The sequence below is a fragment of the Vicugna pacos genome, chromosome 13, assembly GCF_048564905.1.
Source record: "Vicugna pacos chromosome 13, VicPac4, whole genome shotgun sequence".
NCBI classification, from domain to species: domain Eukaryota; kingdom Metazoa; phylum Chordata; class Mammalia; order Artiodactyla; family Camelidae; genus Vicugna; species Vicugna pacos.
Window position 1 is genome coordinate 42472036 of NC_132999.1, and position 15408 is coordinate 42487443.

The 15408-nt window shown below is 49.4% G+C and overlaps 1 protein-coding gene across 7 annotated transcripts in view; it reads left to right on the forward strand.

Annotated features, from left to right (window-relative positions):
* KIAA0319L (KIAA0319 like) overlaps nucleotides 1–8722 on the forward strand; it is a 90763-nt gene extending 82041 nt beyond the window's left edge. For all 7 annotated transcript variants that reach the window (XM_072974814.1, XM_072974812.1, XM_015246482.3 and 4 more), the window contains exons 19-21: nucleotides 275–365; nucleotides 1512–1603; nucleotides 7424–8722. In XM_072974814.1, coding sequence (XP_072830915.1) covers nucleotides 275–365; nucleotides 1512–1603; nucleotides 7424–7611 — 371 coding nt within the window. In that variant the 3' untranslated portion in view covers nucleotides 7612–8722. The remainder of the gene's footprint in view (nucleotides 1–274; nucleotides 366–1511; nucleotides 1604–7423) is intronic.
* The last annotated feature ends 6686 nt before the right edge of the window (nucleotides 8723–15408 follow it).

The following is a 15408-nucleotide window of genomic DNA, read 5'->3' on the forward strand; positions in this document are numbered from 1 at the left end:
TGGAAGCCTGTAGGTTTCTATCCCCCACTTTCCCTTTAAAGCTCCTTACAGTCTGCCCCACGGCACCAGGGTCTCTGAGCAGCGACTAGAAAGCAGGGGCAATTCATAAGGTTTAAAGTTTTAGGTGCCTTCAACTCCAAGGTCTCACCCTCCCTGGGGATCCCTGGGGGCCTTGTCTGCAGAGTGAAGCCGCCTCCTGCCCAGAGTGGGGCAGCCCAGACTGCCCTTCTAGCCTCTCTCTTCACTACCCTCACCATTTTGTTTTTCTTGGCAGAGTGGAGTGTGTTATATGTTATCATTGCTTCCTTTGTCATTGTTGTTGCCTTGGGAATCCTGTTCTGGACTGTGATCTGTTGCTGTAAGAGGTAAGATGGACTTTTCCTTGGAAATTCGTTCAGGCTTACAATCACATGTTCATTCATCAGAGAGGTAAATAGAACCTTCCACATGGAGGGTGCTAAGTCCTAGGTTTCCTCCCTTCCCGTCACCGTCTCCGTTACAGTGGTTTGGCTCACTCAAGGCATGCACAGAAAAGCTGTCCTTACCCTCTGACTCTCCAGAGGGCACACTCCTTCAGCCAAGTGGCTGTCACCATAGTGGTTTGCAGTCTGGAAAACGCAGCTGTGGCTGGAGTGGGAGAGGGGCATCTGGGTGTGAGCCTGGCTCACATCTCTAGGGTGTGCGTCCTTTAATACCCCGCACTTCAGCCTCACCACCTAACACATGGGTTCTTAATTTGTCTGCCTTCCTTGCAGTTTGGAATTCACGTATATACGTGTTTTCACAAAACTGGAGGCTTAGGTTAGTCATGATTGTCTTCTGGGTTTTTTCATTTAGGCTTCCTATCTAGTCTCATAATATTTAATGGTAATGTTTATTATGTTTTTCATTATTAATAATGAGTGTCATTTCTAAGTTTACTGTGTGCCAGGCACCATGATCACATTTTATACATTTTATAGGTAATATCTTTTCTAGTATGCATAACAACTTTTTCTCATCTTAAAGATGAGGAAATGTAGGCTCAGGAAAATGACATCACCTGTCCGTGGACAGTTACGTGGCGGAGCTGAGATTCAACATACAATGTAGCTTCACGGTAAAACTTAGAAAATTAAAAGAATTTTAAAAAATTCCCACCAGCCTAAGACAACCACTGTTTACAGCGTTGTTGGTTTAACGCTTTCCCCCACCCCACACCCTTCAGGTGTAGGGGCTTCATCTCATTTACATTTGTAACCATCTATTCTTCACTGTCACTGTGGAGTGGTAAGCCCATGATAAGATAATCACGTTTCCCTTGCCTTTTCCCAAACTGGTGAGGAATACATAAAGAACAAACCACAGTTGCTACCTTCCCTGGCTGAGAAGCAAGGAGAAACAGCCCTTCCATTAAGCAGTTGCCCCCAAGACAGGGCCCTGTCTGCAGTCTGGCTGTCATCCTGTGGTGTGCCACCTGAACCTCACGCACAGCCTCTTTCCTGAGCAGGGGCAGGGATTGTGTTTTTCAGGCAAAAAGGAAAACCTAAGAGGAAAAGCAAGTACAAGATCCTGGATGCCACAGATCAGGAAAGTCTGGAACTAAAGCCAACCTCTCGAGCAGGTAGTGGTCCTGGGACCTGGGAGTCGGGGGGTGTCTAGGTTGGAGCACTCTCCCTAAAGAGCTACCATTGTCACCTGTCCCTTCCCAGATGTGTCACTAACAGCTCTTTGTGCAGGAAAAGCATCTTGTCCTCTCCCTGTTGAGGGCTGAGGGCTGGCTTTGCCCTGTGCTGGCAGAAGCTGCCTGCTGGGCAAGCTCTGACTCCAGGGCTCACTTCTCAGCATTCCATTCACTGTGCAGAGGGGCTCAGCCTCTCACTGTCCTTTGCCTGCTTGTTTCCCTCAGGGTTCCCACCTGGAGTTGAGCTTTCCACGCCACCCTGTAGTCAGGCTCAGGGACCTTGGTCTCTTATGCCTGACCAGATTGTCCTTTCTGGGCAGACAGCAAGGTGAGGCAGTGAAGAGTTCAAAGCCAGTGTCCAACAGCTGGCCTCCTTTCCAGCTAGCCTTCCTCTCCCACTTTCCTCTCTCCAGTATTTGGCAGGTGGATCTACAGACTCCAAAACGGTCTTAGTGCAGGTGGAAGACAGCTCCCCTGCTGGCTCCAGGTGCACTGGGCTCATCTGTCAAAGAGTTTCCAACTGCCCAAGCACTGCAGTGGCTTTCAGTGATGGGGCTCATAGGGCCAGGGCGGGTAGAGGGCCCCCTTCCCCACCTGGGCTCGGTCATTGGTGAGGTTCCCATTCGTCTTGGATGCCACAGGACAGTCTTGTGTGCTCAAGGGGGCTGGACTCTATGTAGAGCTGTTCCTGAACACTCTAAAGTAGAACTATTTTTGTACAGAGTATTTATTAAACATATGTCATACTTAAAGCTTTGTATTAGGAGAGGCTGTAAGGGAACTCTAGAGAGTTCTAAGATACAGGCCCTGCCCTCAGAATTTCACTCTAGTGAGGGAGAGAAGATATATCAGAAGGAAATAAATGCTTATAGACAGTCTGGGTTCTGCACTCAGGCAGCTGGATTAGGGAACGCAATGGGGCGGCACCTGGAGGCTGGGGGCTAGTGAACCACAGAGGTGCGGCCAGGGAGTGTCCCACACAGTGTACTGAGGATGAAGGCCTAGAGGGAATTGTGCACAACCCACCCTCCACATGGTGGCCAAGGTTGTGTTTATGTTGCTCTGACAGGTTTCTCCACCCCTTGAAATCCTGCAGTGACTTGCTTTTGGCCGGTAGACATGGTGAGCTTCCAGCAGTGTGCTTCTCTGAGCGCCTCCTCTTTGTTGACTTCTCTCTTGTCTAAACAGATTCTTTTGGTTCATATTTCTGTCCAGAAAGCACCTTCTCATCCTTCTCTTAACCTGCCAGTTAAAGTCAGGCTTGTCTTTCTCCCACGTCTGTTTCAGCATTTCTCTCACCATATGGGATCACTTATGTATGTGTTTGTCCCCTTACCAGCCAGTGAAGTCCTTGAGGGCAGGGACTGTGTCTTACTCACTCCAAATGTGGAGCAGGACCACCGTGCACCAGGCCCTAGGCCAGACACTGGCTACGTTAATGGTGAACCAAACAGTCGCTGCTCTTGTGTAGCTTGTATCAGGCAGACATTAAACAAACGAATTCACAAATGTACAGGATTTGATAATGGAAGGTCTTTATGAAGAGTGACAGACTGAGACCTGAGGGATAGGTAGGAGTTAGGCACGTAAAGACTCTGAGGAATAGCATTCCAGGCAAAGAAGCAAAGTTGGTAAAGGCCTGGCTGCTGGAAGGAGCAGAGGGCACTGGGGGAAGACATGGTGAGCGCGGGCGAGTGGCACAAGGCCAGACAGGTGAGCAGGGACCTGCTCTGGGTTTCTTCCAAGAGCAAAGGGGAACCAAGGGTAGTTTTCTTTTAAGGAGGTGAACGGTGCAATTAGATTTTCATTTGAAAAAGAAAAATGTGGCTGCTATGTGAAGGAATTGGAGAGGCAAGAGTGGGTGAGAGGAGACTGGATAGAATGTCCTTGTGGTGGAACGATGATGAGATAGGCAGATAGATTCCATATACATTTTGAGGGAGGACTTGCTGGGGTTCATGATAGCTTGTCCGAGGGGAGTGTGCGCAAAGGAGAAGGAAAGGATGGCCCCCGAGCTTCTGCTTTCAGCATCTGTGGATTGGGTGGTCTTACTCTCTGAGATGGGAGAGACTAGGGAAGAGATGCTGGAGAAGATCATTTGGTTGGGACAGTTATGAATGGGGTTGAGGAAATGAGGCTAGAAGATTGATGAGGATGAAATTGCGGGGCGTTTTGAACATCAGCCTGAGGAGTTAGGCCTTTATTCTGGTGGTGATGAGAAGTGTCATCTTGAAAGTGCTGGCTTAGCAAAATTAGTCTAGTGACAACATTTAATTTAGGGAGAGATTACAGGTGGGGGCTCAGACAGCTTGGTGTCAGTGGGATGAAGGGACAAGGAAGGTCAAGGCTGACTTGTGACCTGAGAGACAGAGAATGATAGCACTGGTGACAGAATCAGGACATCCGGGGCAGTGATGGTTTGGGTAAGAGGGGATGAATTAAATTGAACTCAGCAGAACAGTTAGGCTGGGAAGTGTCACTATAGGAGTCTCCTGTGGGCTGATGAGGGTCAGCCCCACAAAAGTGGGTCACAGACCTTCTGGGGAGAGTGCTGGGGACAAGAGAAGAGACCAGGGCTGAGGAAGGGCTATCATGAGGGAGGAGGGAGCGGTCAGCAATGTTTGCTGCCGCGGAAGAAGAGGATGAGAATGGACAGCAATGATGGCAGTGACGACACTGGAGGAGTTTCTGGTCACCTAAAGAGCTGGAGTGGATGGTGAATGACAGCAGAATGAAGTGTAGTTTATTTAGGAAGTAAGTAGGTCATGAGGAAATGGAGGCCCTGAATATTTAAAGGTCCTTTTAGAAGTTGAGTAATGAAAAGTGGAGGAGAAGCAGGACAGGGTAGATGTGGCTAGAGATGCAGAAAATAGAGGTGAGGTTCCCGACGAGGAAGGAGGGAGTAGGGGATTACGGAGAGAGTGGGGGGTGGGTGGAGTTAAGATACCCCTTCTGAGCAGGAGAGAGGGAGAAGCCCGGAGGAGGCACTCAGCAGTGCTGGGGTGAGGAGCCAGATGGGGAGTGAGTGTCGCAGCACCGAGGGCTCCAGGGAAAGGGGAGGTAGGAGGGAGGGCCGGAGGTGGTTGCTGCCCCTCCACACCCAAGGTGAGACTAGATGAGGGTCGGCAGGCCCTCGTCCTCTTGTGGGCAGTGTCTAGCTGGGGAAGCAGGGAGAGTCCCCTTGGATCTGCTGTGGGTCTGACCAGGCCAGAACCCCCAGCTCGTCCTGGGCTCTGTGGCGGATTAGCAGGTGTAACCCAGAGCAGCTACTAGTAGGAGGAGGAGAACGGGATTCAGGACCAAGTTGTATAAGGTGTGGAACCGAAGGGGTTCCGCTTGAAGAAGAGTAAATTTAGTGGGGAATACGTGCGTGGACGTGCACTGAAACAAACACTGTGCCGGGAGCCAGGTTAAGGCCCCGCCGGAGTGAGCCTGGAGCTGCCGGCACCGAGTGCCGCCAGGCTGACGTGGGGACGCCCGCCCTCGGCATGTGTGGTTTGCATTCAGCAGCTGTGGTCTTGGGTTTGGTTTTGCTATTCTAGTGATTTTTTTTTCAAAACTTTCTACTGAAGTGTATTAGATTAAACCATATAAAATTACTGATATTTGGCTTTTTTGACCCATGAAACTAGTGGTTTTCTGTGGTTCAATCTAATATGCACAGAAAATCATGAGCACAGCTCAGCGGGGTTCACAGGTGAATGTGGTCATGTAATCAGCACCCAGAAGTGCTCCTTTTTGCTTCTTTGCAGTCACTGCCTCCCCCCAGTTTACTTCTAATATCTTGGAGTAGTTTATATAAATGGAATCATGCTGTTTGGCTCCTTTTACTCAACAGTGCATTTATGACATTCATTTGTGTTGTAAGATAGAGCAGTAGTCCATTCTCATTGCTTTATAATTTCCGTTGTGTGAATGTATTTATTCGTCAGGCGTATTGTTGACGGGCAGTTGAGTTCCTTCCGTTTTTGGCTGTCGTGAGGAGAGCTGCTGTAAACGTTCTTGGCCACGTCCTTTGATGAACATACACGTATGGGTTTCTGTCAGGTGTAGACCTGGGAATGGGATTGCCGAGTCAGAGGAGGGGTGTGTGTTTGCCACCGATACTGCCAGTTTCTCACTTGTACTACTTAGTAGGTGAATCCCACTCACTTCTTCAAGCAGAGTAGGTGCTAGTAGTGGGAGGGCCCTGGAAGAGTGCTGTGTACTGTGGAGCCAGGAGCGTGTCTTCCCCTCAGGCTCCTGTCCTCTGCACCTGTGGCCCGGAGGCTTTGGGGAAGATGGGAAGCTTTGATCGGGTGCTGAGAGGAGAAAGCCCCCGAAGGGTATTTCGCTTGTAGGGGCAAAGCAAAGGCTTTGAGAACCTTGACTTCCCCTGGGCTTGGTTCTTATGTTGCCACTGTCCCCTACCGCACTGGAAAGCCTGGGATGCTGGCGTGCTTCTCTGGCCCTGCTGCTCTGCCGTCCTGAGAATCAGTGGGAGGCGTGGCTGTCCTCAGTCATGTCTGGGAACTGTATCCCTGAGGTGGACAAGGCTGTTAGGTAAGCTTGCCTGAGCCCCACAGCACCCTGTACAGACAGACCAGCGCATGGGCAAGGTCTGTGGGGGTGTGGTTCCCAAGTGACAGATGCAGTCAGAGTCCGGATGCCCCATCATTTACAGCCTTAAGTCATGTCTGGTCAGACAGGGGCAGAATGGGTGAGAATCATCTCAGGACCCTCTTTCAGTGTTTTGGGGGATTTGGATGGGACCAGGAAGAGGGAGAGAGATTGTTGGAAGATGAGGGTTCAAACACACCTCACCGACTGGTCACCTTTTTAAGAAAGGAGGTAGGTTAGGTCCCTGCAGGTGAGCAGTGCCAGGCCCAGGGCACTGCCAAGCTGGGTTCTCACTCTTGGCAATTCCCACTTCTAGACCTGCTATCTCAGCCTGTGTTTTGCTTTCTCTGGAGTAGTATTTGCACCAGCCAGAGGGTAGCCGTCTTGCAGTGGGATGGGATGTGCCCTAAAGCTATATATTACTGGACCACTGTGTCTGGTCTGGCCTCTGCAGCCTTTGGGATGAGAGGTGAAGGGGACTACAGTGACATGTGGATTCTCAGGCATCTTTTCTGACCTCAGGTGCCTCTTATGGGTCCTTGTTTGTATATTCTAATGAACTGATGGCTTGGACTGTCTGCAAGTCCGCACTTCATTCAGGCTCTCAGGCTTCTCTGAGCCGAGTGCCTACTCTCCCACCTCCTATTCCTGCTCAGCGAAGCCAGAACCAGCGTCTGCACAGGCTGAAGTTGTGTCCTCACTCAGTGTAGGCAGCTCTGGCAGGCACTTTACATTCATGCTGACCCCGGATATCGTGAAAAGCTCATTCTCTAGAGCCTGAGTTCTTGTTCCTTTTGCTTTTCTGCCTCATGCAGAACTCCATCCTATTCATAAAGAGAGATGATAAAACATCCCACATTTAAGAGAGGAAAACAGAACATTGTTGGGTGGCACAAACCAAAGCTAATAGATGCGGGAGATAAAGAAACCCCATTGGAACCCAGAGCTGTTGGTCCCCAGTCTACTCTCTGTGACATTCCTGATGGGATGGTTCCAGCGAGCCAGGACTGGGAGGACTCGGGAAGGCTCCTTCCCTCAGAGAGGGCCCCATGACTGTCCCTGTCCCTCTGCTCCTCTTCAGGCTGGGAGGAGGGTGCAGGGCGTGGCTCAAGGCAGAGAAGATTCGTGCTCCTGATGCTGGGCTCCTTGACTCCCTTGCAGGCATCAAACAGAAAGGCCCGATGCTCAGCAGCAGCCTGATGCACTCTGAGTCGGAGCTGGACAGTGACGACGCCATCTTCACGTGGCCCGACCGGGAGAAGGGCAAACTCCTGCATAGTCAGAACGGCTCTGTGCCCAACGGGCAGACCCCGCTCAAGGCCAGGAGCCCACGGGAGGAGATCTTGTAGCCACCGGGTCTGCCTCCTCAGGTTAGGGCTTGGCAGTGCCAGGGGTCCAGAGCATTGCTAGGCTGGTTCTCATACTTCCTGTGTCAGAGGGCAGCTGTTCTCCCAGCATCTGCTGGTCACTTCACCCTAACATCCTCAGCCAGAGCTGCTGGTACTTGAATCCAGACATTCTCCGGGAACCCCCGAATGAAGCTGTGAACGAAGAGGTTTCCTCTTTAAATTTGTCTGGTAGGTCCCCCAAATGTCCTCACCTCAGGGCCTCCTTTTTTGCAAACCCTTCCCCTGCTCTGAGAATGGCTGCCGCCAGCTCTTGGCCTCCTCTCCCAGCTGCCTGTTGGTAAGGTTGCTGCTCCTGGGGCGGCTGCACAGAGAGGCCTGGCTGTATCCCTCACATCTGGGTACAGAACCAAGCACCACCAGCCTTCTGGCTCCATAAGCCCGTGTGCAGGTGTGTCCTTTGCTCTCTTCTTTGGGATGGAGTCTCCCCTCTCACTAGGCCCAGAGGAAGTGGTGCCCCCTCCTCACCACTGATGCTGGGCTGGTGTCTGGCCCAAGGATAGGGAAGGGCTACTGTTTCAAGAATGGAGAGGACCCCTCTTGCTGCTGGGCTGTTGTGTCAGGGCAGCCAGGCTGGACACAGACTGCCACCCCTCTTCCTTCTGGCCACCCTGGCTGGCTCAGGCCACTACTCCCTGTGCCCAGAGGGAACAGCCACAAATAGACTAGAATATTAAGGCATGAGAGTGCATGTGTGTGACTGCTCACTTGATGTCCGTTTGTGTGTCTTTTCTGTGTATCCCCTAGCATGGGTGTGTGTGTGTGTGTTGGAGTGTGTGTGTGTGTGTGTTGGAGTGTGCGTGTGTGTTGGTGTGAGTGTATGTGCATCAACTCCTTCTAGGGTTCTTGGCAACCTTGAACTGGAAAGACTCATCTCCTTGGAACAGAGACTTCCTGAATCCCTCTGGCCCTGTCACTGGTTCCTCAGCCATGGTATCTAGACGTTGAGGAATGGGAGCTTTGGGGGAGTGGCTTTTTAAAAAGAAACTTACAGTTTATACTACTGCACTATTGTCTGTTGTGAGATGATTAAACCTGCTATTTAATTGCTGGGCGCGCTGCTTTATGCTCCATTGCTGCATGGGTCCAGCCACCTGTGTGTCCCTGTGACATGATGGCCTTCCGCAGGGAAGTTGTGGGCCTGGCATTAGCACGTGTGGCCGATGGTGCTGGGATTCTGCCTCAGCGGCTGCCCTGGGAGCTGGTGGAAGAGTCACTGCCCTGAGCCCTGCTAGCCAGCCGGCTGTTCCTTGTGGCTTTTAGGGAAGGGAGTTTTCTGTCCTTTCTTCATACCCTTTGTGAACACAGAATTGGTTCACACACACACACACACAGAGCCACCCCCGTGGTCAGGCTGGAGATGCAAAGTGTCCCAACACTCAGGTGTGGCCGTTAGGGGTCCTACTTTTCCAAAGCAGAAGGGCCCGGCCCCTGCCCCAGAACACTGCAGTGTTAGTGGAAAGCTTGCTGGGCGTGTGGGGTAGGAGGGGGGCTGCTGCACCGGCTTGGACTCCCAGGAAAGGGAGGAGGGAGGACCTGGAACTCGTTCTCCCCACAAGGCCCTCTACACTAAAACCTGCTGAGGGTAGATGGTATTGGTTCTGTTTTTACAGAAACAAGGCATAGCCAGAAGTAACTCGGTCCACACAAACAGTAAATGACAGAATTAGAACTCAGGCCTCGCAGAGCCTATGCTGGGTCTGGATCAGAATCACCTTTTAAAAATGGATTGTTGGGCCCCACTGCTGCATTTCTGGTTGAGTAGAATTGGAGTGAAACAGGAGAATTTGCCTTTCTAGTGAGTTCCCAGAGGCTGTGCTGCTGGTTGGGGGAGCACACTTGGAGAACGGCAGGTCTGGAAGGGCACACTCAGTGCGTGGTGACTAGGGGGCAGCAGCTGCCCCGCCTGAGCGAGGGTGAAGGCGGTTCAGAGGAGGGGAGCGCGGACCTGCCCAGGACGCACGGCGGCCAGGGGTGTGCACTCAGGTGTGCAGGCACCAGAGTAGCTGGTGAGGTTGGTGTGTTGGAATAGCTTGAAGGATTCAGGAAGGAGCTAATAAGGACTTTATAACTTACTGACTTCATAGGTTTCTCCTATTTTCTTTGAGCCTCATTTCTACATCTTTCAATCTCAGCCACAGCTCACTGAAGGATATATTTTTATCTCAGTTTGAGATGAATAAAATAATTTTTCATCCCCTGCTCCACCAAGAAAAGGACAAAACCCAGAAACCGGTACTGCTTTCCTGGCTTGGGGTCTTGCATTGAGAAGCGCACCATGTCCCTATTCTCGCCTGACTCGTGAGAGAGGCAGAAATCCCTGGGCTTGCTTAGGGGGAGCTAGGCTACCTCCACAGCAGCCCATGTCACCCCAAAGGAAACTTTCTGAAATAATACTGAATTTTGGGAGCCTGGGATCCCGTGCCTTGACCAAACTTGGCTTGACTAAACACTCCTCTACCTTCAAAGGCCTCCGTCTTCCATTTCCTGAAAGGCTGGAAGGAAGGCCAGTAGAGGACACCCTCACGTTTCTCGAGGCCCACTAGGTGCTTTGTGTGGAGAGGAAACAGTCACCAAGAAGCAGCACTCAAAAGGAAGTCCGTAGGGCTGGAAGGCTGCAGTGCTGGCCTTCCTGCTGGGTCAGGGGCGGGGGGTAATGGGGAGAGACTCTGATTCCTGTTCTTCCAGCTTTCCTTTGGCCCATCTGACCAGTGAAAGGAGCGGGAGTGGGTGCTCACACACACTGGGAGTTGCTCTCTGAAAACAGGTATGGAAAGGAGGTAACGTGCAGCCAGGAACCATGAGCCCCTGGGAAAGAGGGTTTGAGGAGCATGGATCAGGCCCTTGAATCCTTTGTGGAATTTATGTTGAGGTTTAAAGGCACCTATTTAGTCTCTGGTCAAACCTGAGCCACCACTGTAACCCCTTTTACCTACATAACCCCTCACGTGTGGTTGGTGCTGGTGGTGGCTACGTCAGTCAGGAGCTCCAGTGCCAGTGCCGGGGGTGATGCTCTTGGCCCCGACAGGCTGCGCGCCTCTGTCCCCGAGTGCTGCGCAACAGGTACAGCTCCGTCGCCCCCACCCTGGCAGGCTGCAGTTGCTCAAGTTTGACCTGGAGGGTACTGATTAGGCTCTTCTGTTCTTCACCAGGAACAAAACTCAAGTGACCTTTCATGGGAAGGCCAGCCTTCTCAGGGCAGATACAGAACTGCCTGGCAGGTCATTGCTGTGCCCTAGTCTCACCTGAGCTGCGCTGTAGGTTTCCCTTCCCCACCACCTCTAACTAATCACGTTCCTGTGCAGTGACATCAGTGGTTCTCACGCTGGCTGCACATTAGAATCACCTGGGCAACTTTTTACTGATGCCTGGAACCCACACCCCATAGGTGGTTGTATTTTTAAATATTTAACTGATCCTTTATTAATTCCTCAGATAATCTGTGCCTACATAGCATGCCCTCAACAAGAGGGAAAGCAGCCCTTGGCAGCTCAACTCCAAAAGTCTTGGAAACCAGTTGGATTTGGGCAATAAAGAGGGGAAATACCCAGATACCCTCTTAATGACCTCAGGGAGAAGCCCTTGAACTTGGGTTTGGCAGAGATCAGTTGTTCACCAAACGAGTCCTTTTCCAGGACATACTACTCATCAACCTCTCTAGTCATCTACACAATATGGGCAGAAGAGAGGTGTTCCAGCTTTGGTCCTGATCCGTTAAAAACTTCCTGTGTGACACCCCCACCCCTGGCCCCTTTCCTCCAGGATCTGCTGGCCAGATGCAGAGGAGCACTCAGGGGACTCTGAGGCCATGGTAGAGACACACAAGGTGGAGGAAGCCTGGATCCTAAACCACTATTGAGAAAAGAGGTGCTCTACCAGAGTGGCCATTGGATTGTGATGAGAGAAATAAACTTTATCATGCTAGCCAGTGCATTTTTTAAAACAGTAATAGCTAGTGTTAATTGTGGGCCCAGGCTCTCTTCTGAGACAGGCCTCCCTGGGCCCAACTAAGCTACCAGGATTGATGGTGCTGCCTCAGCCCACAGCCACGTGGGCTGCAGGAGGGACAGCTGGAGAACTAAGGCACATCATGGTCTTGGCCATACAGTTCTAGGTCATGCCTTTTGTTCTTTTTCTGAAGAGCAGTAATAATTCAGATCCTTCTGTAGGATAAGGGCAGTATGCTTAGGGATCCAGAGCTGAGGGTATGTTTGCCTGTGGGTGTGGTCTGAGGACTTGAGGGCTTGGAGAGAAATAGTTTAAGTAATCCGAAACAAACTCCTAGGTCTCTGTGTGGGGGAACTTGCCACCTGACTGTTGACAGGAGTATTTCAATTGTTACTGTAACTTGTAGCCTAGAAAACTGAACAGATTTCCAGACACCCATTGCTAGGATCCAAAAAACAAAACAAAAAAATGCTTCAAGGACGAGTCAGGACAAATCCAGTGTAAAAAGTGTTTAATTGAAACTGTGCTGTAAATGACTAGCATTTTAGTATTCAATTGGAAATATGGCTACACGGAGGAAAGTCATTATCTTTGTGATCTGCAGGCAACCACGCACATCCTGAACCTCTGAAGGAGTCCAATACCCTTATGAAAAACAATGTCAGTAAACACCTGGAATCAGACCTGGGTTCCCAGTCTGAACTATAGAGCCCAAAACGGGGAAATGAATCAGGGAGCACCTGAGTCACATTTCCTTGGCATTTATTAGTTGGCTAAATAAATTAAACCACTAAAGTAGATAAAAGTGCAATCCAACTAGAGCAGTTTAAGCTTTTCCCCAGGTCATGCCCTCCAGCCTTCAAGTAGATCCTAGCGGCCTAGAATCTCCCTCTGAAGCCTGGGGCTACCTTGGGGCTACAGTGACTCACGTGCCTCTTAACACTGTGTATAGCACTCAGCCTTCTGTCTCCTACTTGCTTGCAAGTTCATGAGGCTGGAGCCGCCTATGTTTTGTAACACTCTCACCTCTAACAGAACACAGATGATAAGTATGTGAGAGCTAGAATACCTGGGAGTAGTCAATACCCAGGAAACTTCTCATTCTAATTCTGTTACATGGTGACAAAACACCTGAGTCTCATATACCTGTGCTTCAAAGGGTTCCTGTCATGCTACCCATAATCCACACATGCCCATCAGTGATTAATGCCAACCAAGGACCGTGACGGAGAAACCACAGACATGGCTGTCTTCATGAGAGATCACAGCACACCACTCTATCCTTTCCTTGTCTAAAAAAATCCCAAGCTTTCTCAAAAGCACAAAGCACTTTAAACATGGCACTCTTTAGAACTACTAAACACCATATTCTCATTTGGAAAAGCATTATTAACTTTAGCATTCCAAAATACCGTCATATTTCTAGTTCCTAGCACCGTGGCTGGTGTGCACTTAAAAATGTGCCTGTGATGAACACAGAGCCTGATACTGACCAAGCCAGAGATGTGAAAGAAGTGGCTTCTCAAAGGAAAATGCCAGCTGAAGAGGGGAGAAGGTGGCAGATCTAGCCACTGCTGAGCTGAGCTGACACTCCAAGGGAACCCGGCCTAGTAAGTTCCCAGAGAGTATTGCTAGGGGTGGGGTGGTGGGTAGAATAGAGATGGAATTAAAATACTGAACAATGAGTGACACTTAAGGTAGAGTTAGGGTGGTGACTAAAATGAAAGCAATCTAAGTTCCTTCCAGAGGAGGACAGTGAAAATGCTGATTAGCTTTAGAGTTTTAAGTCAGGTGTTCATGGTATAACGACTGAGAAAGCTACTAAAAATTCAGAAACAGAACATGTAACCTCGAAACCAGAAAAGGAAAGAAAAAAAATACTTCAGTCAACCAAACAGCAGGAACAGAGAGAGGAAACAGCAGCATTAAAAATCCCATCACTTAATAGGCAGAAGTTGTCAGATTGGGTATGAAAACGACCACCTCCTCCTCCTCCACACAAACGTTTACAGACTGGATATAATTGTAGAATGATATTCACCAGAGAGACACCTAAAATGTAAGGTTGAAAAATAAAAGGGCAGCAAAGATACACTGGGGGCTTTGGTTCCTATTAAGGGAGCGAAGCAGCACAGGCTACTGGCTCCCTTCCCCAAAAATCAACCTTAGAAAAACAGTACATTCTAGGGAACAGCGAAAATCTGAGGAACCACCACCAAAACCAGACACAACCCAAACCAACAAGAAATCTCCCCAAATCCTGTACGAACCCCCAGGAGACTGAAGGTCTCCTCAGAAACTGGGAGGGGAGGTAGGACATCAGTGAGACGTCTACTCCTGCTATGCCTGCGACAAAAGTGGGACACGCAGGGCAGCCCCGGAACTGCTGGGTGAAAACGGGTGGGCTAGGCAGCTTCTCTTGGGATTGAAACCTTTTAGCCTCTGAAGCCCCAGGGCTGGCAGATGACAATCAGGAATTGCTGCTTCTTCCTAAACCTCTGAAAGTAAATCTGAGAGCAGCTGCTGGTGGAGTAGCTGACGATGACTGTGAAGTACCTGGAGGTTATTACCTTCCCCTGCTTGAGCTCATTGGAAAGGAGAGCACATGGCCTTGCCCTTTCACCAGTAAATACTACTGGACAGAGGAGCTGGTGCTCTGAAGGAACATGAGCTCACAGGCCAAAATAACCAGAGTGTAATTCCCGGCCCCCAAAGTCAGCAAACTAAACTTATACTCTAACCAAGAATTAAAAATAAAGCAAAATAAATATACGGGAGATAATAGCAGTGTGAAGCAGGAACAAGAACTGAGTGGAAATAGTAAGTATGAAAAATAAAATGAATGAAATAGAGGGACAGATAGAAGTCAAAACCAATTGACTGGAGCGTCATCCTGAGGGCCTTTACGTAAAGGATGCAGGAAAAGGGCCAGAAGAAACGGAGACGCACACATAGCGGCCCCGGGGGGAGCAGGAGCCAGCACCTGAGTAAGTGGGAGTTCTAGAAGAAAACAGAGACAAGTAAGGAGAAAATAATCTGAAGAAATAAACTAGATTGACCAGAATTAAATAGATGAAAGAACTCATGGATGAGTAAGGAAAACATACAACCAGAAACATTGCAGTAAGAGATTTAAGGCCATCTAAGAAAATCAAAAATTCTGAAAGCTCCCAGAGAGAAATAGCAGGAAAAGAACTTTGAACTCAAAATTTGTATCAAGACAAACTCATTTAAACATGAAAGTATAATTAAAAATTCTCAGGGGTACAAGGTTTCAGATTTTTTTCCACAAAAGACTCAAGATATTTTTAGAAGAAGTGATCAAATATGAAAAATAAATTTAGACATGGGATGAGATAGAGGAAGTAAGGGTGGGCAAATAAATACTTTAGCAAAATTTGTACAGGTGGTCCTGAAGGTTAACAATGGTTTAACTTGACACAGATTCAGCAGAAACCATGCATCAAATTTTGATTTTTAATATTTTCCTGAGCTAGCAATATGTAGAGGGGTACTCTCTTGGATGCTGGGCGTGGCAGTGAGCTACAGCTCCCAGTCAGGCACACAAGCACAAGGTACAGAACAGGATGTTTACAACTATTCTTTTTAGGCAGGCTAATTTAAATGTTCTAGGCAACTTTATGGTAGGCTAGGCAAAGCTATGATGTTGAGGTTAGATGTATTAAATGCATTTTTTTTACTTATGATAGGTTTATTGGGACATAACCCCATTGTAAGTTGAGGAAGGTCTGTAGTCTGAAACAGCTAGGAGGGAAGGCAAGGAAGAGGGAA